Raw genomic sequence first — 24849 nt, forward strand, 5'->3', positions numbered from 1 at the left:
TGTTGCTTTTGTGCTAGCCTTCTTAAGGCAAACTTGTTCAACTTATGTTTGTACTCACATATTGTTGCTTCCGCTGACTCTTGTGTTTTCGAGCTTATGTATTCGAGCCCTCGAGGCCCCTGGCTTGTAATATAAAGCTTGTATTATGTTTATTTGTGTCTAGAGTTGTGTTTGATATCTTCCCGTAAGTCCCTGATCTTGATCGTACACATTTGCGTGTATGATTAGTGTATGATTGAATCGGGGGTGGCACAGCTTCGGATCTGTGGTAGAAGGTGTACCCAATTGTTTCCTTAGGGTATCCTATGAATACGCACTTCTCTGATTTGGGTTCGAGCTTATCAGGCTGGAGCCTTTTGACATAAGTGTTGCAACCCCAAACTTTAAGAAATGACAGCTTAGGTTTCTTGCCAAACCACGGTTCATACGGTGTCGTATGAATGGATTTAGATGGTGCCCTATTTAATGTGAATGCAGTTGTCTCTAATGCATAACCCCAAAACAATAGTGGCAAATTGGTAAGAGACATCATAGAATGCACCATATCCAATAAAGTACGGTTACAACGTTCGGACACACCATTATGATGTGGTGTTCTAGGTGGCGTGAGTTGTGAAACAATTCCACATTGTTTTAAATGAAGGCCAAACTCGTAACTCAAATATTCGCCTCCGCGATTAGATCGTAGAAACTTTATTTTCTTGTTATGATGATTCTCCACTTCACTCTGAAATTCTTTGAACTTTTCAAATGTTTCAGACTTGTGTTTCATTAAGTAGATATACCCATACCTACTCAAATCATATGTGAATGTCAGAAAATAATGATACCCGCCGCGTGCTTCAACACTCATCAGACCACATACATCGGTATGTATTATTTCCAATAAGTCATTAGCTCGCTCCATTGTTCCATAGAACGGAGTTTTAGTCATCTTGCCCATGAGGCATGGTTCGCAAGTATCAAATGATTCATAATCAAGTGATTCTGAAAGTCCATCTGCATGGAGTTTCTTCATGCGTTTTACACCAATATGACCTAAACGGCAGTGCCACAAATATGTTGCACTATCATTGTCAACTTTGCATCTTTTGGCATCAATATTATGAATATGTGTATCACTACAATCAATATTCAACAGGAATATACCATTCATCAAGGGTGCATGACCATAAAAGATATTACTCATATAAATAGAACAACCATTATTCTCTGATTTACATGAATAACTGTCTCCAACTAAACAAGATCTATATATAATGTTCATGCTCAACGCTGGCACCAAATGAAAATTATTCAGGTATAAAACTAATCCTGAAGGTAGATGTAGAGGTAGGATGCCGACGGCAATCACATCGACCTTGGAACCATTCCCGACGCGTATCGTCACCTTGTCCTTAGCCAATCTTCGTTTATTCCGTAGCTCCTGTTTCGATTTACAAATAAGAGCAACCGAACCAGTATCAAATACCCAGGCGCTACTACGAGCATTAGTAAGGTACACATCAATAACATGTATATCAAATATACCTCTATTCACTTTGCCATCCTTCTTATCCGCCAAGTATTGGGGGCAGTTCTGCTTCCAGTGACCACTCCCTTTGCAGTAGAAGCACTTAGTTTCAGCTTGGGTCCAGCTTTGGGTTTCTTCCCGGGAGTGTCAACTTGCTTGGCATTCTTCTTGAAGTTCCCTTTCTTTCCCTTGCCCTTTTTCCTGAAACTAGTGATCTTGTTAACCATCAACACTTGATGCTCCTTCTTGATTTCCACCTCCGCGGACTTAAGCATTGTGAAGAGCTCAGGAATCATTTTATTCATCCCTTGCATATTATAGTTCATCACGAAGCCTTTGTAGCTTGGTGGCAGGGATTGTTAACCATCCTAGCTGAGTCAAGTGGTTATGATACCCATACATTTTGAGTGCGTGTTCATTGACAGAACTGTTCTCCTCCATCTTGCAGCTATAGAACTTGTTGGAGACTTCATATCTCTCAACCCAGGCATTTACTTGAAATATCACCTTCAAATCTTGGAACATCTCATATGCTCCATGATGTTCAAAACATCTTTGAAGTCCTGGTTATAAGCCGTAAAGCATGGCACACTGAACTATCGAGTAGTCATCATATAGACCTTGCCAAACGTTCATAACATCTGCTTCAGCTCCTGCAACAGGTCTGTCACCTAGCGGTGCATCAAGGACATAATTCTTCTGTGCAGCAATGAGGATAATCCTCAAGTTACGGAACCAATACATGTAGTTGCTACCATGATCTTTCAACTTAGATTTCTCTAGGAATGCATTAAAATTCAGGGGAACGGTAGCTCGGGCCATTGATATACAACATAGATATGCAAAACTATAAGACTAAGTTCATGATAAATTAAGTTCAATTAATCAAATTACTAATGAACTCCCACTTAAATAAACATCCCTCAAGTTTATCTAAATGATACATGATCCAAATCAACTAACCCATGTCCGATCATCACGTGAGATGGGGTAGTCACAATTGTGAACATCTCTATGTTGATCATATCTACTATATGACTCATGTTCGACCTTTCGGTCTTCAGTGTCCCGAGACCAGGTATGTACATGCTAGGCTCGTCAAGTTTAACCAAGTATTCTACATGTGCAAAACTGTCTTACACCCGTTGTATGTGAATGTAGAGTCTATCACACCCGATCATCACGTGGTGCTTCGAAACGACGAACTTTGGCAACGGTGTATACTCGGGGAGAACAGTTTTATCTTGAAATTTAGTGAAGGGATCATCTTATAATGCTACTGCCATTCTAAGCAAAATAAGACGCATAAAAGATAAACATCACATGCAATCAAAATGTGTGAGATGATATGGCCATCATCATCTTGTGCTTTTGATCTCCATCTCCAAAGCATCGTCATGATCTCCATCATCACTAGCTCGACACCTTGATCTCTATCATTGCGTCGGGGTCGTCTCGCCAACTATTGCTTCTACAACTATTGCTAATGCATAGTGATAAAGTAAAGCAATTGGCGCTTGCATTTCATACAATAAAGAGACAACCCTAAGGCTCCTGCCGGTTGTCGATATTACAAAACATGATCATCTCATACATCAACATATATCACATCATGTCTTGACCATATCACATCACAACATGCCCTGTCAGGGAGTCCTGGATTAGGGGGTATCTGGACAGCCGGATTATATCCTTTGGCCGGACTGTTGGACTATGAAGATACAACATTGAAGACTTCGTCCTGTGTCCGGATGGGACTCTCCTTGGCATGGAAGGCAAGCTTGGCAATACGGATATGTAGATCTCCTTCCTTGTAACCGACTCTGTGTAACCCTAGCCCCCTCAGGTGTCTATATAAACCGGAGGGTTTAGTCCGTAGGACCGAGAACGACAATCATACCATAGGCTAGCTTCTAGGGTTTAGCCTCTTCGATCTCGTGGTAGATCAACTCTTTTAATACTCATATCATCAAGATCAATCAAGTAGGAGTAGGGTTTTACCTCCATCGAGAGGGCCCGAACCTGGGTAAAACATCGTGTCCCCCGTCTCTTGTTACCATCTGCCTAGACGCACAGTTCGGGACCCCCTACCCGAGATCCGCCGGTTTTGACACCGACATTGGTGCTTTCATTGAGAGTTCCTCTGTGTCGTCATCGTCAGGCTTGATGGCTCCTTCGATCATCGATAGTAATGCAGTCTAGGGTGAGACTTTTCTCCCCGGACAGATCTTCGTATTCAGCGGATTCGCCCTGCGGGCCAACTCGCTTGGCCATCTGGAGCAGATCGAGAGTTACGCCCCTGGCCACCAGGTCAGATTTGGAAGCTTAAACTACATGGCCGACATCCGCGGAGACTTGATCTTCGACGGATTCGAGCCCCTGCCGAGTGCGCCGCACGGTCACGATGAGCATGATTTAGCTCTACCATCCGACAGTGTTCAGGAGACCGCACCGGCAACCGCTCCGACCCTCAACTCGGAGCCAATTGCGCCATCCATGGATGGGTGGATAGACCCCTCCACGTAGGTCGCATTCTCAGCGGTGATAGAGCCGAGTACCGACCTTACCCTTCACGAGAGCCGTGATGCCAAACTGCCGGATTCTTCCCCGGCAACGGACTCCGAACCGCCTGCGCCCGTGCCTATCGAATCCGACTGGGCGCCGATCATGGAGTTCACCTCCGCGGATATCTTTCAGCACTCGCCCTTCGGCGACATACTGAACTCATTAAGGTCTCTCTCCTTGTCAGGAGAGTCCTGGCCGAACTATGTCCAGCAGGATTGGGATGCGGATGACGAAGAAATTCGCCACCCACCCACCACCCACTTAGGAGCCACTGTCGACAATTTGACCGACATGCTCGACTTCGACTCCGAAGACATTGACGGTATGGACGATGATGCAGGAGACGAACAAGAACCACTGCCCACAGGGCACTGGACAGCCACCTCATCATATGATATATATGGTGGACACACCCAAAGAAGGCAATGGCGACGGGACAGCGGAGGATGACCCCTCCAAGAAGCAACCCAAGCGCCGACGTCAGCGGCGCCGCTCTAAGTCTCGCCAAGGAAAAAGCGATGATACCGGCACAGGAGATAATAGCACTCCAGACAGTGCCGAAGATGACGACAATCTCCTCCAGCAAGATTTAGAGCAGGAGGATGGAGAAGCCAGCCCTCCCGAGAGAGCGGCAGATGGAGAGGCAGAGGATGATAATTACATGCCTCCCTCCGAAGACGAGGCAAGCCTTGACGATGACGAATTTGTCGTGCCTGAGGATCCCGTCGAGCAAGAGCGCTTCAAGCGCCGGCTTATAGCCACGGCAAATAGCCTTAAGAAAAAGCAACAATGGCTTCGAGCTGATCAAGATTTGCTAGATGAAAGATGGACTGAAGTCCTTGTGGCCGAGGAATATGACCTCGAATGCCCCTCCAAGAGTTACCAAAAGCGCAGGTTGCTACCCCGACTGGAGGAGGAAGCATTAAAACCTACATCCCCAGCGTATGACGCGGCTGATCGGCCACCTCGTGGCTGCGACAGAGAGGCATTTCAGCCAAAAGCTCAGCCCGCACCCCGACGCCACTCAAATAAAAATGTCAAGGCACGGGGAAACACGCTAGACCTGCGAGATGTATTGGAGGACAAAGCAAAACACGCAAGATCGATCTACGGATCACGAGGATGCGCCACTATGCGAGACGATAACCGTCACACCGGATACGGTAAAAGTAAATCCGGCCGGGCCGAACACAGCAGACAAGACTCATTTGAGTTGTGTCGCGATATAGCCCAGTATAGAGGCGCCGCACACCCCCTATGCTTCACAGATGAAGTAATGGATCACCAAATCCCAGAGGGTTTCAAACCCGTAAATATCGAATCATACGACGGTACAACAGATCCTGCGGTATGGATTGAGGACTTCCTCCTGCACATCCACATGGCCCGCGGTGACGATCTACACGCCATCAAATACCTCCCACTCAAACTCAAAGGACCAGCTCGGCATTGGCTCAACAGCCTGCCAGTAGAATCCATTGGCTGTTGGGAAGATCTGGAAGCCGCATTCCTCGACAACTTCCAGGGCACTTATGTGCGACCACCAGATGCCGATGACTTGAGCCACATAATTCAGCAGCCAGAGGAATCGGCCAGGCAATTCTTGACACGGTTCCTGACAAAGAAAAATCAAATCGTCGACTATCCGGATGCAGAGGCCCTAGCAGCTTTTAAGCACAACATCCGTGACGAGTGGCTCGCCCGGCACCTTGTCCAGGAAAAGCCGAAATCTATGGCAGCCCTCACGACACTCATGGCCCGCTTTTGCGCGGGAGAGGACAGCTGGCTGGCTCGAAGCAATAACATATCAAAGAACCATGGTACTTCAGATACCAAGGATAGCAATGGCAGGTCACGTCGCAACAAACACAAGCGCCGCATCAGCAGCAACAATACCGAGGATACGGCGGTCAATGCCGGATTCAGAGGCTCTAAACCCGGTCAGCGGAAAAATCCATTCAAAAGAAGCACTCCGGGCCCGTCCAGTTTGGACCGTATACTCAATCGCTCGTGTCAAATACACGGCACCCCCGACAAGCCAGCCAACCACACCAACAGGGAATGTTGGGTGTTCAAGCAGGCCGGCAAGTTAAATGCCGAAAACAAAGATAAGGAGTTACATAGCGATGACGAGGAGGAGCCCCGGCCGCCGAACACCGGAGGACAGAAGAGGTTCCCCCCACAAGTGCAGACGGTGAACATGATATATGCAACCCACATCCCCAAGAGGGAGCGGAAGCGTGCGCTAAGGGACGTATATGCGTTGGAGCCAGTCGCCCCAAAGTTCAACCCATGGTCCTCCTGTCCGATCACCTTCGATCGCGGGGACCACCCCACTAGTATCCGTCATGGCGGATTCGCCGCACTGGTCCTAGACCCAATCATCGACAGATTTCACCTCACTCGAGTCCTTATGGACGGCGGCAGCAGCCTGAACCTGCTTTATCAGGACACAGTGCACAAAATGGGTATAGACCCCTCAAGGATCAAACCCACAAAAATGACCTTCAAAGGCGTCATACCAGGTGTAAAGTCCCATTGCACAGGCTCAGTCACACTGGAAGTGGTCTTTGGATCCCCGGATAACTTCCAAAGCGAGGAGTTAATCTTCGATTTAGTCTCGTTCCGCAGTGGCTATCATGCACTGCTCGGGCGAACCGCATTTGCGAGATTCAATGCGGTACCGCATTATGCATACCTCAAGCTCAAGATGCCAGGACCTCGGAGGGGTCATCACAGTCAATGGAAACACAGAGCACTCTCTCCGCACGGAGGAGCACACTGCGGCCCTCCCAGCAGAAGCACAAAGCAGCCTCTTCAGGCAATCCACCAGTTCGGTGATTAAACACCCGGACACTGTCAAGCGTGCCCGAAGTAATCTGCAACAAGACCGCCTGGCACGTTCCGAGCTCGCATAGCAATGCGGCCCCCACCCCATTCCCAGCCAAACGGCGAAATTAGTGCCACGCGTACAAATTACGCATTGAAAATACCATGGGCATAGGTGGGGGGCACGACTACGGCACGCCCCAAAACGCGGCTCAACCGCACCAGGGGCTTCCCGCTTTGTTATTTTTTCTCTCTTTCAGAACTTTACTGGAAACCCCGTCTGGTAGTACAATTGTCGGACACATGATACAACAACCAAGGAGGTAGAAAGCTACGTCGCACCATGGAACTCCTAGGTGGTCTCTGATAACGAGTGAAATACCTACTTTAAATAAAATTTCCTCAGCTTGCCCTTGGAGGGGACATGTCAAATAGTCCTACTTTTTGCTTATCACACTACTTGTATCATTCTGCTTCGACGCACCTTTTTGAATAAACAATGCATAGCACTAGACTATTACCGCATTCTCTATTCTTTTATTTATATATATATATATATGTATATATATATATATGTTCATGCATGACATTCAGCACCCGTACACTCTAGTACGGCCAATACGCCAGGGGCTTAAACGTACCCCATAATACGACGTGAGAAGTCCGAACACTTTCGACAATGCGACACCCCGAACTTATAGCATTATATGCATCAGCTCCGAATCATGTCTTGGGTCAATAGTTGGGTTTGCCCGGCTCCCATGTTTTGGTACCTTACATTCCGCTATATCGACTAAGGTAGCACTAGAAGAACTACTGCGATTGTGCCCCGGTTCATCTGGGCAAGCACCTAAGTAGAGAAAGCTGAAACTGACTGTCATGATAAGGCGAGAGCTGGTCGCTGTTCGAGAGGTCTCGAGTCCCTAAAGACTTATGCCACTTAGAGCGAGGAGTCGGCTTTGTCCGGCTTAGGCGTGTATAGCGCCCCGAATTCGGCCTTCCGGATACTAGGGGCTTCGCCAAAATTTAAAATTGTAGACTTCTATGGCTAAGTGAGAGTGATAAAGCATTATAGTCCGATTGCCTTGTTCGTTGTGCTGAGCACCTCCCTCGAAGGACCCAACAATGGAAAAAAGAGTGCTCAGATTTATCCCAAACACCCCAGCACTCGTGGCATGGGGGCAGAAGCCGACGACTGGCCATCTCTCAGATTTGATAAACAGCCGCACAGAAGGTAATATTTTAAATTCAAACAAGTGTTGCATAGCACACATGAACAAGTTTTCATAATACGGGATCACACGAGGAAGTTCATTCAAAAATTACATCCTTCGCACACTCGTCCACCACAAGACGGGCACCCTTCAGGATACCCTCATAATACATTTCAGGATGGCGATGCTCCTTGCCCTGCGGCGGCCCCTCCTTCACCAGCTTCTCAGCGTCCATCTTGGCCCGGTGCACCTTCGCACGGGCAAAAGCCCGGCGTGCAGCTTTGATGCAGATGGACCGCTTTATGACTTCCAACCGTGGGCAGGCATCCACAAGCCGCCTCACCAGGCCGAAGTAGCTGTTGGGAAGGGAGTCGCCAGGCCACATCCGGACTATAAGGCCCCTCATGGCCTATTCGGCCACCTTGTGCAGCTCGACCAGTTGCTTCAGCTGGTCGCTCACAGGCATCGGGTGTTCAGTCCCAGTATACTGAGACCAGAACAACTTCTCCATCGAGCTTCCCTCCTCGGCCTGGTAGTACTTTGCGGCATCCGACATGCTGCGGGGAAAATTTGTGAATGCTCCTAGAGAGCTCCGGACTCGGGTAAGTAACAAGTAATTTACTTTCACATGCTTGCTTTGCATAAAGAATGCCTTACCCGCCGCTATCTTCCTCATCGCCTCAATTTCCTAGAGGGCCTTTTGGGCTTCAGCCTTTGCATGCTTTGTGCTCTCGAGGGCCGCGGCAAGCTTGGACTCTCGCGTCTTCGAGTCAAGCTCCAAAGTCTCGTGCTTCTTCACGAGAGCCTGGAGCTCTTGCTGCACCTCGCCCACCCATGCCTCTTGTTTCTCCCGCTCGGTGCGCTCCTCGGCCACTTTGTTTTCGGCGTCGGACAGCACTCGCTTCAGGGTCGCCACTCCGGTCGTGGCCCCTGGCACATCCATGATGATCCTATCATTTTGCAACCACATCTTATATATATAGACAAGGTATTACTTACCTTTGTTCTCCTTGAGCTGCCTCTTGGCAAGGCCGAGTTCTTTCTCGGACCGCTCGAGGTTCTGCTTCAGTGCGGCGACCTCCGCAGTCAATGCGGCAGAGGTCAGCAGTGAAGCCTGCATACATATATAGACATACTTGTATTAGACTCCTGCAGATATTATTTGATCCTCTATTTGGCTTTTCTTTGTGAACACCAAACAGAGCATCAGGGGCTACTATCTATGCGGTAATATTTTCCTATATTTTAAATACTTACCTCAAAGCCTGTTAGAAGGCTGGCACAGGTTTCAGTCAGTCCGCTCTTGGCGGACTGGACCTTCTTGATCACCACACTCATAATAGTGCGGTGCTCTTCGTCGATGGAAGCACCGCAAAGTGCTCCCAGCAGGTTGTTCGATGCCTCTGGATAGACAGAGGTCACCGGCACGGGCGGCTTGCCCCTCTTGGCAGGGGGGTGCCTGCCGGAGTCCGGAACCACTGGAGGTTCCGGCGTGGTGTTCGGCTGAGGGCCGAACTTGGAGCCCTTGGGAGTCTTGCTCCCTTTGCGCCTGGAGTCCGGAAGGTCGCCTTGAGGCGCCTCCAGGACTACCTCCCCTCGGTTCGGTGCCCCTTGAGACAATGCATCGACATTGTCCGTAGGGCGAGGAGAGGAGGCGGTTGGAAGTGACTCTCTATTCATATCCAATGAGTCCAAGGAACCGCCCGACGAGGATACGTCGATGCGGGCTCGGGGCGGACTGCATGATCATATTCGACGTTAGGACAAGCAGTGCAATAAAAGTATGCTATGAGTTACTCTGGTATCCGAATACTTACGACTTCACCAGGGGCTTGGCCCTGAGTAACCACTCGTCTTCACTGTCGGCGGTGGTGGTGGAACAGTCCGGAAGGAGAGTCCTTCCCTTCTTGGACCCTCCGGCCTCCCCGGTTGGGGCTGCCTTCCTTTTCCTGTCTCCCCCGGCTGGAGGGGAAGAACCGTCATCTTCCTCCTCCTCGTTTTCATGGGAGGAGTGCGTCTCGGAGTTACCGGACGATGAGTCTGATACCACCTGGCGCCGGGAACTCTTTCGGGTTCCCGTGGCCTTCTTCTTGATCTTCTTCTCCGGCACCTCATAAGGAGCAGGAGTCCGCATCTTCGTCAGGAGAGCGTCTGCAGGGTCTTCGGGCAGAGGGGCCGGACAGTCAATCTGCTCCGATGTCTCCACCCAGTCCTGTCAAAGGCATGGGAGCTCAGACCCCGCACATGGCTAAACTATGGAAAATAAATACCCTACGAGGTGTACAGGACTTACCGGATTCGTAGGGCGCGTCGCGCTTAGCCCGCGGTCCTCGGTAAGGGGAGGGGGGACCTCGGCGCCCTTGAACAGCACCTTCCAGACATCCTTATGCGTCGTGTTGAAGAGCTCACGTAGAGTCTGGTGCTAGGCCGGGTCGAACTCCCATAGGTTGAAAGCCCGTCGTTGAGACGGAAGGATCCGGCGGAAGAGCATGACCTGGACTATGTTGACAGCTTGAGTTTCTTGCCTATCATGTTCCGGATACACTTCTGGAGTCCTTCCAGCTCCACCGATGAGCCCCAGGACAGGCCCTTCTCCTTCCAGGAAGTGAGCCGCGTGGGGATTCTGGATCAAAACTTGGGGGCCGCCACCCAGTTGGTGTCGCGCGGCTCAGTGATGTAGAACCACCCCGATTGCCACCCCTTTATGGTCTCCACGTAGGAGCCCTCGAGCCATGTAACGTTGGGCGTTTTTTCCACCATGGCTCCACTGCATTCCGCTTGTTGGCCGCCTACTACCTTCGGTTTGACATTGAAGGTCTTCAGCCACAGGCCGAAGTGGGGCCGGACGCGGAGGAAAGCCTCGCACACGACGATGAACGCCGAGATGTTGAGGATGAAATTCGGAGCTAGATCATGGAAGTCCAGCCCATAATAGATCATAAGGCCGTGGACGAATGGATGGAGGGGAAACCCCAGTCCGCGGATGGAGTGGGTGAGGAAAACCACCCTTTCATAAGGTTCTGGGGTAGGGACGATCTGCCCCTCGGCTGGCAGCCGGTGCGCAATATCCGCGGCTAAGTATCCGGCCCCGCGCAGCTTTTTGATGCCTCCCTCCGTAACGGAGGAGACCATCCACTTGCCTCCCGGTCTGAACATGTTTGGAGAGGGTTGAGGAGAAGGATGTGGACTTGGGCGTTGGAGCTCGAGTGCGCGAGAATGGATGAGCAAGGAGGAAGAAGGCGTGGGTAGAAAAAGGTGAACCCTTATCCCTTTATAAGGGCGGACGAAACTATGCGCCCCCACCAGCCTGGTAAAACTTGCTTATCCCCCAAGCGCCGTAATTGATGGCGCGGTTGGGTTACCCATGTCCGTATTGATGGGAATCCCGTAATAAGGGGACACGATCTCTGCTTCGACAAGACGTGCCAAGGAAACCACCTCGCAAAACACGCTGAGGTTGGTTGTGAAAAACGATTCGAATGGTGACCTGGCTATGGTGTGATGTCACACTGCGGAATGCGTCGGCAGATTAGATTTGTGAAAATATTATTCTCTCTACGGTTGTATGTGGAACTTGTTTTGCAGAGCCGGACACGATCCTCGTGTTCAAAATCTTCTATGAAGTATTCGGAGGAGGAACCCGCCTTGCAATGCCGAAGACAATCTGCGCACCGGACTCATCGTCATTGAAGCCTGGTTCAGGGGCTACTGAGGGAGTCCTGGATTAGGGGGTATCCAGACAGCCGGATTATATGCTTTGGCCGGACTGTTGGACTATGAAGATACAAGATTGAAGACTTCGTCCCGTGTCCGGATGGGACTCTCCTTGGCGTGGAAGGCAAGCTTGGCAATACGGATATGTAGATCTCCTTCCTTGTAACCGACTCTATGTAACCCTAGCCCCCTCCGGTGTCTATATAAACCGGAGGGTTTAGTCCGTAGGACCGAGAACGACAATCATACCATAGGCTAGCTTCTAGGGTTTAGCCTCTTCGATCTCGTGGTAGATCAACTCTTGTAATACTCATATCATCAAAATCAATCAAGCAGGAGTAGGGTTTTGCCTCCATCGAGAGGGCCCGAACCTGGGTAAAAACATCGTGTCCCCCGTCTCCTGTTACCATCCGCCTAGACGCACAGTTCGGGACCCCCTACCCGAGATCCGCCGGTTTTGACACCGACACCCTGCAAAAACAAGTTAGATGTCCTCTACTTTATTGTTGCAAGTTTTACGTGGTTGCTACGGGCTTCTAGCAAGAACCGTTCTTAACAACGCAAAAACCACAACGATGATTCATCAAGTTTTCTGTTTTAACCTTCTTCAAGGTCCGGCCGTAGTCAAATTCGATTCAACTAAAGTGGGAGAAACAGACACCCGCCAGCCACCTTTATGCAAAACTAGTTGCATGTCTGCCGGTGGAACCGGTCTCATGTGCGTGGATATGTAAGGTTGGTCCGGGCCGCTTCATCCCATAATACTGTTGAATCAAAATAAGACGTTGGTGGTAAGCAGTATGACTATCACCACCCATAACTCTCTGTGTTCTACTAGTGCATATCATCTATGCATAGACCTAGCTCGGATGCCACTGTTGGGAAACTATGCATGGAAAACAAAAAAACTATACGCACACGCAAGATCTATCCATGGAGATGCATAGCAATGAGAGGGGAGAGTGTGTCTATGTACCCTTGTAGACCGTAAGCGGAAGTGTTTAGTAACGTGGTTGATGTAGTCGAACTTCTTCGCGATCCAACCGAGCAAGTACCAAACGTATGGCACCTCCGCGTTCAGCACACGTTCAGCTCAGTGACGTCCTCCGCCTTTTTGATCCAGCAAGACGACGAGGTAGTGGATGAGTTTCGGCAGCACGACGGCGTGGTGACGATGATGGTGAAGCTATCTCCGCAGGGCTTTGCGTAAGCACTACGAAAATATGACCGGGGGTGTAAACGGTGGAGGGGGCGCCACACACGGCTAAGACAATGTTGTGTTGTGCTAGGTGCCCCCCTCCCCCCCCCCCCCCCCACACACACACACATATATAGGGACAATTCCATTTCTGCCCCTAACTGGAACCCACTACTCAAATTTGCCCCTAATTTCAATGTGTGCTCAAATTTGCCCCTCTGTCGTTAGTTGCCCTTATAGAAATGCCCTTCTGCGCCGTTACCGTCCGGTCAAACAACTTTGACCATCTCGAAAAAATAGTTAAAAAATCAAAAAAATCTGAAATTTTGTGTGATTGAAGTTGCTCATGTGCGCAAGGTGCGTGCAAATTTTCGTGCTATTTAGACATACCAGGAGCTCGTGGAAAAGGAAAACAATAAATCTGTACATCTTTGAATAGTAAATTCAAAAATAATAGCAAGAAAATTCAAAAACATATGAAATTTTTTGGCATCCAAAATGCTCGGGTGCACAAGGCGTGTGCAAAATTTTGTTATCAAATGACAAGCGAGGAGCTCTTGCAAAAAAACCAAAATAGTGTATTTTTTACAAGTTTTTTCTGAGACAAATTTTGTTTTTTTCTCCACGAGCTCCTACAATGTCCAAACACAACAAAATTTTGCACACACCTTCCACACCTAAGCATCTCGGATGCCAAAAGAATTCATATTTTTTTGAATTTTTTGCTATTTTTTTGAATTTACGATTCATACGCGTACATATTTACTGTTTTTCCTGCGCCATGAGCTCCTAGAATGTCCAAACAACATGAAAATTTGCACGCACCTTGCGAACCTGAGTACCTTCGATCCCACAAAATTTTAGATTTTTTTGACTTTTTCCTATTTTTTCGAGATGGTCAAAGTTGTTTGACCAGACGGTAACGGGGCAGAAGGGCATTTCTATAAGGGCAACTAACGGCAGAGGGGCAAATTTGAGCACACATTCAAATTAGGGGCAAATTTGAGTAGTGGGTTCCAATTAGGGGCAGAAATGGAATTGTCCCATATATATATATATATATATATATATATATATATATATATATATATATATATATATATATATATATATAATCTACTTGGGGTCCTCCCCAAGTGGCACCCCCTTCCTTATATAAGTGCGGGAGGAAGGAAGGAGGAGGTGCCCCCCTTTCCTTTCTGTCCTGAGGAGGGAAAGGCAGGAGGGGCCACCCCTCCCCTTTCCTTCCCCTAGGGCCGACCAGCCAAGGAGAGGGGCGCGCCAGCCCCCTAGTGGGCTGGTCTGTCCCCTCCTTTGGCCCATTAGGCCTATACACTTACCGGGGGTGTCCGGAACCCCTTCCGGTGACCCGATGACTACCCGGTGCACTCTGGGACACTTCCGGTGTCTGAATACCATCGTCCTATATATCAATCTTTACCTCTCGACCATTTCGAGACTCATAGTCATGTCTGTGATCTCATCCGGGACTCCGAACAACATTCGGTCACTAAATCATATAACACTATATCGTCAACGAACGTTAAGCGTGCGGACCATACGGGTTCAAGAACTATGTAGACATGACCAAGACACCTCTCCGATCAATAACCAATAGCGGAAGATGGATGCCCATATTGGCTCCTACATATTCTACGAAGATCTTTATCGGTCGAACCTTATGACAACATATGTAATTCCCTTTGTCCATCGGTATGTTACTTGCCCGAGATTCGATCGTCAGTATCTTCATACCTAGTTCAATCTCGTTACCGACAAGTCTCTTTACCCGTTCCATAATACACCATCTTGCAACTAACTCATTAGTTACTTTGCTTGCAAGGCTTCTTATGATGTGTATTACCGGGAGGGCCTAGAGATACCTCTCTGATACTCGGGGTGACAAATCCTAGTCTCGATCTATGCCAAATGAACAAACACCTTTGGAGATACCTGTAGAGCATCTTTATGATCACCCAGTTACATTGTGATGTTTGATAGCACACAAGGTATTCCTCCGGTATCCGGGAATTGCTTAATCTCATAGTCGAAGGAATATGTATTTGACATTTAAGAAAGCAATAGCAATAAACTAAACGATCAATATGCTAAGCTAATGGATGGGTCTTATCCATCGCATCATTCTCCTAATGATGTGATCCCGTTAGCAAATGACAACACATGTCTATGGTTAGGAAAACTTTACCATCTTTGATCAACGAGCTATTCTAGTAGAGGCTCACTAGGGACATGGTATTTTGTTTATGTATTCACACATGTATTTAAGTATTCGATCAATACAATTCTTGCATGAATAATAAACCTTTATCATGAATAAGGAAATATAAAATAACAACTTTATTATTGCCTCTAGGGCATATTTCCTTCAGTCGTATACTCCAAGACTTCTCCTGCCACCTCCACGTCAGGATACCGACCTTGTAACCCTAGATGCCCTACCTGGCATGTATATAAGCCAAAGGGTTTAGCCCGTAGATGGGACATCAATGCAATCTCATTCACCTAGACTTAGAGTTAGAACATATCTAATGATCTCGAGGTAGATCAACTTTGTACTTGATACATCTATGTCAATATAAACAAGAGCAGGACGTAGGGTTTTACCTCCATCAAGAGGGCCCGAACCTGGGTAAACATCATCTCCTTATTCCTGTTACCATCTATCCGAGATCCACAGCTCGGGACCCCCTACCCCGAGGTATGCCGGTTTTCACACCGAGAACATGGTAACTGAATAAAACTCGGTAGTGAGGAATATCAGTGGAAGTGATAATTGTTCAGAATCTTATCTCTGGCATTTGCGTCCAGGACATATTTCGAAGAACAGAATTAAGAGGCTAATTAGTTCTAGAATTTTGAATTTTAAGTCGGAGGATTATGGTGTGTATGAATCTTGCATTATGGGGAAGATGACTAGATCACCTTTTCCCAAAGGTGGAAGATCTAATGAGCAGCTAGCCATAGTCCATTCTGATATTTGTGGGGATTTTTTACACCTAATTTGGGAGGTTAGAAAGTCTATTTTATAACCTTTATAGATGACTTCTCTAGGTATGGGTATGTCTATCTTCTTAAACACGTCTTAAGGTTTTGAGATGTTTAAGACCTTCAAGGCGGATGAGGAAAATCAATTAAATAAGAAGATTAAAGTGTTAAGAATTGACTGTGGGGATGGATACACATCAGGAATTCTAGATGAATTTTGTAAGGAACATGGAATTGTGCATCAGTATACATTACCCTACACTCCTCAACAAAACGATGTTGTCGAGAGGAGGAATAGAAATTTGTTAGACATGGTTAGATCAATGATGGCTTATTCTGATTTGCCATTGAGTTTTCTTGGGGGGGAGCACTGCACACACTTGTTTATTTATTGAATCACTCTCCATCAAAATCAGTTCCTGTAACTCCCTATGAATTATGGAAGGGGAGGAAACCGACTATAAGACATTTAGTTGTTTGGGGCCGTAATGCACAGATAAGAGTGCCTTCTCAACATAGAACTAAACTACAACCTAAGAGCCAACCAGGATTTTTATTGATTATTCTACTAGGTCTAATGGCTACAGGTTGTATGATACTGAGAAAAGGAAATTACTGGAAAGCAGGGACACTGTTTTTCTAGATCAGGACACAGCTCGTAGGGCAAAATGTCATATGGTGGAATTGTTAATCCGTGACCAAGATGTTAACATGGATAATGCTGAAACTAATGCTTCTAATCAGGAAAGTCATACTATCAATGATCCCTTTGCTGGAACTCCTACTACTAGTGAACCTATGAGAAGTGGGAGGAATATAAATACCCCTGCATATCTTGATGATTATTATGTATTTTGGGGGGAAGATTATTCCAAAAAATCACTCTTTGAGAACGAACCGAAGGGAAGCTATGTCTAGTACAGAATCCGATCTTTGGATGGCTGTCATGCAAGAGGAATTAAAATTCATGGAACATAATAAGGTTTGGGAATTAGTGGACCTACCAAATGATAGAAAGCCTATAGGATCAAAGTGGGTATTTAAAAGGAAGTTAAATGCATCTGGTTGCGTGGAAAAGTACAATGCCAGACTTGTGGCCAAAGGTTACACACAAAGGGAGGGAATTGACTTTGTAGAAACTTTTTTCCTGTTGCAAAGTTTACTTATATTTGAATTATTAGTGCTTTAACTGCTCACTTTGATCTAGAACTCCACAAAATGGATGGTAAACATGCATTCTTGAATGGAAATTTGGAGGAAGAGATTTACATTTCTCAACCTAATGGTTTTCTTGAAGAAGGAAATCGGGGAAAGGTGTGTAGGCTGAAAAGGTCAATTTCTGGTTTAAGGCAAGCCTCACGCCAATGGTATATATTATCTGATGATGCTATCACATCATATGGGTTTTCTATGATGGAAGGGGACCATTGCATTTATTTAAAGATAGTAGGAGGAGTTTCACACTCTTATCACTATATGTTGATGATATAATTATTGCTTCTAACAATAAGGAAATGCTAACAACAGTTAAGTCTAGATTATCTTCTACTTTTGATAAGACATATATGTGTAACGCTTCTTATGTCCTAGGAGTGGACATACTTAGAGATCGAAGAAAATGAATTTTGGGTTTATCTCAAAAGTCATAATTGAAACTTGTACTTAAACAATTCTCTATGGAAACATGCAAACCTGCACTTGTGCCTTTAGTAGAAGGGAATAAACTCGATCAGGAAATGTGTCCTAAAACTCCCGGGGAAAATAAGAAAATGGAAACTATTCCTTATGCTTCTACTTTGGGGTCCAAGGTGTATGCATTGTTGTTCACATGTCATTTATATATGCTATGCAGTAGGAATTTTAAGTAGATATCAAAAGGACCCTAGTGTTGCAGTTTGGAATCAAATGAAGCATGTTTTGAGATATGTTAAGGCTACTTTGGATTTATGTCTATGTTTTAACAGAGACAATCTACAGATGCAGGGTTTTACTGATGCTGATTGACAGGGTGATCTGGATGAATGAAAGTCAATTTCCGGGTATCTTTTAACATTGGCTGGTGGAGCTATCTCTTGGAGTAGTAAGAAGCAAGATTGAGTGGCATTGTCATCTATGGAAGCAGAGTATATTGCTGCTTCCGAAGCTGTCATTTGGCTGAAGGAATTTCTTTCTACTTTGAAGATTGCAAATAGTGTAAACAAACCAATTACTATCTATTGTGGTATTCAGGCGGCACTCAAGGTTTCCATGGACCCAAGTTTCAAAGCACGACTAAACACATTGACGGAAGATATCATTATATTCGTGATGTAATAAATCGACTAAAGCTAGTTTGTCTCGAGTTTTTACCGACTACTAAAATGGTGGCTGATTGACTAAGCCTCTTAGTCGGGAATTATTCAGCAAGCATGTTAGTGCTTTGGGACTTCGTATATTTGAATAATTGTTTTGGACAAGTGGGAGATGTAGGAATTTGTGTCCTTCAACTATATCCAAATATTGCTTTTTTGCGAGGAAGGGGGGGGGGTTATTGCAAAATAAAACGGTTACAATCCAGAGGCAACAATTCCTCGATACATGGAGGACCTCTCTTCATCCAAACAGTCATGCAAGACTTAGTACGACTGTAAACAGCCAATCGATCTGCTACCTTATTTTGCTTGTTAATTATTCATGAACCTCATTGTGGAAACATGCTTTGTGTAAGCATGGAATTATTATCTTTGATTGATGGAATTGCTTATTTATGGAATTAATGTCTATAAGCTAGTCGACATTGTTAAGACAATTTTGGAATTAATTCTTGCTAGATTATACACTTAGGCGTTTGCTTGAGGAAGCTGGTCAATTAATATTGGAACGCAGTGACCCATGTGCTCCTCCTCCAAAAAAACCTAGGGCTCCTGCCTCTTGTCGGCGCCGCCGCAGGTCCGCCTCCTCTCCAATGGCCCTACGGCCATGGGGCGCGGTGGATCTCGGCAAGGGCCGGCAGGACGGCTCCATTTTTAGTCGTTCTTTTCAGTTTTGTTAGGGTTTGTGTCCTGCTCAGGATGGCGAGACGGCGGCGGCTCCATGAAGATGGAATAAAAGCCTCCCCGCCTAGCCCCCTTTCCGGCGGTGCGTCTAGCACGGTTGGTGGGCATGTGGCGGTGTGTCTCCGGCGGATCTATCTTTAGTGGATTTGCTCGGATCTCGTCGTTGTTCGTCTACATTCCTGTGTCTTCAGGTTGAATCCTTCTAATCTACATTATTCTTCATCGGCGGCGGTTGCTGTTCTGGTGCGCTGCTCCTATGAGGCCTTAGCATGAAGACTTTCTGACTATCTACTACAACAAATTGTGTCCGACTCCGGCGATGGAGGGATGATGACAGCGGCGTGCCTTCGGCTCGCTTCAGTGTTTGTAGTCGTCGCTAAGTGGTCTACGGATCTGGATGTAATTTTTATTATTTCGGTTGTTCATTGTACTGCCATGATTGAAGATGAATAGATGAAATTTTCCCGCAAAAATATATTAGAACACAGTATACATGTTTATTACATACAGGAAATATTGCATGGGAACAATATTAATTAGAAGGGAATTAGATCGATGGTCAAATACAGCCTTGACTATGATCTACATAATTAGTTATACAGTTTTGCTAAAGCACATCTAGATGTGCCATAAGTATTGCACATCTAAGTCATATGTCATTGATCATATATTAAGATTCGTGTGAATATTTTCTTTCTCTTTTATCTTTTTCTCTTTATGCTTGATTCACTCACTTAGATGTGCAATAACTAGGGCACATCTAGATGTGCCCTAGACACACCCTTAGTTATTACATTAATTATGGCGTATAACTCATATGCGTGTGTTGTAACAAAATAGTGTTTATTTAAAGGTGAATTATATTATGGTTGTTAATCACATCTGAACTCTATTTAGAAACTAGTTAGTTTAAACTTGGAAGTACAGATCAGGACACTGGAGTTAACAATATAAATAGGTCTCACCCTCTAGTCTCGAATCGCATTGTGAGGGCCCCGATAAGGCGTAGGGATAGAGGGTAGGCCTAAACCCAACATAGAAAAGCCGAAAGGTGCACCAATCTCGATGCGAATTGGGCAGGTGCAATATAAGACCGTCTCAAACACCGTTCAGCGCACTACCAAAGTTGGGTTTTGAATGGCCATGCATGAAAGTTACAACTAGCTGAAGGCCAGAGAGTTTATTATCTCAAAATGTAAGATTAATCAAAAGTACTCAAGTGCAGGACTGTTCAAGTACAGAACAAGAGTGTTGACACTGCATTAAAGTAACAGACGCGCCAAGCAGTCGATGCATCTGCTTACGCGTCCCAAGATGCGAACATTTTGTGGAGAAAGTGCATGGGGCCAGGCAGGGCGGCCTTCTCTGGTGCAGCGCGCGCGGGTCGCGGTCAGATGGTCACGGTCTCCACAATACTGAAGGATGGGAGCGATGCAAGATTTATTGTTATTGCGGTCGAACACCTCGCACAGGACAGGAGATCGCCATCTGATCGTGACGCGACTGTGTTGCGTTGGCGCACGAATGGGCAACAAGGGCCAGGAACTAGTATGATCGAAACTATTGGCTCTGTTTTTCTTGTGCAGGGTTTGGACATTTGAATCGATGTCGTATTTTTCTGGCCATGGGGCTGGGAATACTAGGAAAAGGAGGAGGGGTTAAAAAAACTAGGAAAAGGAGGAGAATTCTCTCCACTGAAGCTGCAACAGGCTAGAGCAATTTCTCACGTAAGCCGCCCGCTAAGACCAAGGCCGAGAAAACGGCCCGCTGCGTCGTTTTCCAACTTGCCGTATGCGCTGAGAACGTTGAAAACGCCATTTGACAGGGGCATCCATGATCAAACTCTACTCTTTGCCCATCATACGATTACCTCAGCCCAATCACCTAAACCATTGACTTGTCAACTTAATCATTACCCTTCGTCAATTTGCACAAACGGTCCGGTCGTAAAGTTCTCGTCTCAGGCCATCCTGAAGCCGCGTTCTTACCTCCTTCCGGACCACCTATGGCTCCTAGTGCAGTTCCTAAGGTCAACTCCAACGATCCTAAATGGACGTCCGTTTTGTTTAAATTCTGTTCGTTTGTGTAGGACAATAAGATCGTGTCCGGACAGTTTCTGTGATGCGGTGGCGACGCATTCAGGCCGCATCCTGTCCGTATAAATTTTTCTTTGCAAACCCATAACTTTTTCTCATTATTGATTTTTGATACATCGAAATACATCACCAAATTTTAACTAGAAAAGTAAGACCAAAGAAAACAAGAACCACAAGAATACATTTTAGAACATATCCAACTTCCATAACTACTCCTGTAAGTTGGATTAGTGCATTCTCGATGCATTCATCGTTGATCTATGGAGGCTTGATCTTGCGTCCTTCTTTCTTTTTCGAGTGTAAAGAAGTAGACGTTGCTTCCTCACATCTAGTCTCATGTCTAGCCTCTATTCTAACAACAAGTGCACTAGTCTCATCTCTAGCATCTATGCTAGCTAAAAGTGTACGAACATCTACTGCGCTCTATCAATATATCGATGTACTCTTTTTTCCAATACCAAAATTTGCATTCATTCTACACAATAAAATTTTAAGTTACAACTAGTCAAATCTGAGAGCACAACCGAAGCTAGAGTAGCACATACTCCATCGTTTAATCACTTGATGAACATCCATCCGGGATGTTCTGGCGTTGTAGACACGCGGCGCACGACCTTCTTTGGGCAGTCGTCGCACTTAATGAATGGCAACGGTGCGCCGACGAGCTTTTGGGCTAGCATCGAGCCCGACCGACCATCATTCGTGTATCTGTCGGCGGACCACCGACGGTGTAGATCCGAGCGGCTAGAGAAGCCACTACCTGCATGCGACCTTGCGGCCTTGCCGGAGCCTTCCGGCCCGGTGCCCAGCAAGTCCATGGCGCGGCGCGGCCTCCCACAGCCGGGCGAGCTTAAAACCGACCGGATCCGCTCCAAATCCGACCGCGGTGTGCGCTAATCAGGTGGCCGTGGTTGGGTAGCTCGGGGGCATCGAGGGGAAGGGGGCTGGGCGAGCGAGCGTCCGAGCTGCACAACTGCAATGGCAGCGGCAACGGCAGCGAGGGCAAAAGTGGAGAAGAGTGGAGGGGTGCGGCTAGAGGGGGGAGGGGGCGAATAGAAAAAGGGATCCCTATGCCACCGACGGGCGGGCCAAGAGAGGACACGCGCATACGGCCCGCCCGTCCGCGCACTGTCCATTTCACCCCAAAAGCGGCCCAAACTTGAGCCGGGATGGGGTCGAAAGCGGATAGAAAACGGACAAAAATCCATTTGTATTCATGCATTGGGCCATCTAATTTATCCGTTTTACCTCAAACGGACGCATCCAAACGAGATGTGGTCGCGCGCTGGGTTGGCCTAATACGTGTGCCGAGTCCGGGTGTGACACTGCTCGGATTAGCTCCATATTAATACGGAATCAATAAAAATCTGACAACAGCACTTAGAGATATACAAGGTAGAAGATGGAGTACAAATCATTTTCTACCAAAAATCAAACATAGAGATATGTCTATATAATCTAGGAGTATATACGTTTGAATCAGCTCGCAGAAAAGAAAAAGGGAAAAAGCCTTTGGTCTTCACGTATGACGCAGAGCTCGATCTATTGCGTGACGGAGAAGGGCGCCCGGGGAGACGACGACGACGGGGCGACGACGGAGTCAGCCGGTGGCCAACCGAGGACCCATCGGCTCTCCTATCCGAACCTTTTTGTTCTCTTCTGCTTCGTTTCTCTCATAAGATTCTTTGCCGCGCGGAGACCTGTAACGAGAATAACGGCCAGCGCGTGCGCGCGCCTGGCTCTCATGGTTCCATGTCGCCCCGCTCGGGCAGCTGCGTGCCTCCCGCTGCTGCTGATACTTTGCCTCCTCTCGTGCGCCGCCGCGCGGTCTGCGCCGGCGCCGGCGCCGGTGCACGGCCGGCACCATGGCCAAGGGTGGCACTCGTTCAAGCGGCTGCTAGACGCGCAGCGGGGGACCCGCGTGACGGGGCTCGGCGACCTGAAGCGGTACCTGGCCACGTTCGGCTACATGCCCAAGCATGCCGGGGCGGAGCACGGCGGTGACCCGACGGACGCCTTCGACGAGCACCTCGAGGCCGCCGTCAGACGGTACCAGTCCCGGCTCAGCCTGCCGGTCACCGGCCGGCTCGACGCCGTGACGCTCGACCAGATGATGTCCCCGCGCTGCGGCGTCCAGGACGACCACGGCGCGTCCGTCTCGCCGGAGCACGGCGGCGCGGTCAGCCGGTTCACCTTCTTCAAGGGCAAGCCGCGGTGGACGCGGCGGTCGGACCCGGACCCGGTTGTGCTCACGTACGCCGTGTCGCCGACGGCCACCGTCGGCTACCTGGCGCCCAACGACGTGAGGGCCGTGTTCCGGCGCGCGTTCGAGCGGTGGGCGCGGGTCATCCCCGTGGCGTTCGTCGAGACGGACGACTACGACGAGGCCGACATCAAGGTGGGGTTCTACGAGGGCAGCCACGGCGACGGGGTGCCCTTCGACGGGCCGCTCGGCGTGCTCGGCCACGCCTTCTCCCCCAAGAACGGGCGGCTCCACCTCGACGCCGCGGAGCGGTGGGCGGTGGACTTCGCTGGCGAAACAAAAGCTTCCGCGGCCATCGACCTGGAGTCCGTGGCGACTCACGAGATCGGCCACGTCCTCGGGCTCGGACACTCGACTTCGCCGCAGGCCGTCATGTACCCGAGCATCAAACCGCTGGAGAAGAAGGCCGACCTCACCGTCGACGACGTCGAAGGCGTGCAGCTGCTGTACGGGTCCAACCCGGATTTCAGGCTCAGCTCCCTCTACGACGCGACGGACACCTCCGGCTCGCCGGCGGGGAGCAGTTGGGCTGCTTCCTCGGCTGGGGTAGTTCTTTGTGCGGTCCTGGTCATACTCGTGACGCACTTGTAGATAGACAAAGACATCGTTTTTATAGGCAAAAGATCAGAATACAGAAAAAACAATTGTTGGGTACCCTGATTCTATCTATAGATAGAAGAGAAAGAAATGTTTCTCTTCTTGCATAGACAGTCAAATGACGACAGCATGATTGCATGATGTAACTGTACATAATATATTCACCAAAAATTTGAAACTCTACTGTTTGACTCGAGGATTATGCTTGGTGACAGCGACAAAATTTCACTACACAGAACTGACATTGCATCATATGTTTCTACCGTGACACTTCACTCTGAAGTGGCAAAACGCTTTCAGCTCCAGCTTCTTTTGCCCCAGCAGTCCCCTCTGCGACTCCCTTTGACATCGCAAACAATTTCTTGACAGTGTTTGTTAAGCATGTCCTGTGTTCGTCCATGGAGGCATGAATAAACTCGTGGAAGTGATCCCTCAGTTGCGTGACAAACGAGGTGCCGGAGTTCTTCTTTCGGCACGAAGTTGAGGCGGGCTTTACAGAAGATGAAGGTGGCTGGGGGACTTCAGATTGGACATCGCCAGACATTGTGGATGACACTGCATATATTTGAAACTAAAGTGAGACAAAATGGACAAAAGTCTGCAATTCAATCCATCATGATGAATACCAATGAAAAATAGCAGTCCCCCTTAAAAAAGAAAAGAAAAATAGCAGCCTATTTGAAAAAAAAAACTAATTTTACATTTGAGTTTCACAGAGAATATGTACAACAAAAGAAATCAATCATCTTTTTCAATGTATATATACTAGTCAATGGTAAAAATAATGAATCCAAATCCTAAGCATTAGAATACTTCCAG

At 47.6% G+C, this 24849-nt stretch overlaps 1 protein-coding gene across 1 annotated transcript; it reads left to right on the forward strand.

The window, feature by feature from the left end:
• Window positions 1-22788: 22788 nt before the first annotated feature.
• On the forward strand, window positions 22789-24206 carry LOC123052586 (metalloendoproteinase 1-MMP-like). The gene has a single exon (XM_044475840.1). It carries the CDS (start codon window positions 22915-22917, stop codon window positions 24022-24024), a length of 1110 nt encoding a protein of 369 aa, XP_044331775.1. The 5' UTR covers window positions 22789-22914; the 3' UTR covers window positions 24025-24206.
• The last annotated feature ends 643 nt before the right edge of the window (window positions 24207-24849 follow it).

Source organism: Triticum aestivum, chromosome 1A (genome assembly GCF_018294505.1).
Source record: "Triticum aestivum cultivar Chinese Spring chromosome 1A, IWGSC CS RefSeq v2.1, whole genome shotgun sequence".
Taxonomy (NCBI): domain Eukaryota; kingdom Viridiplantae; phylum Streptophyta; class Magnoliopsida; order Poales; family Poaceae; genus Triticum; species Triticum aestivum.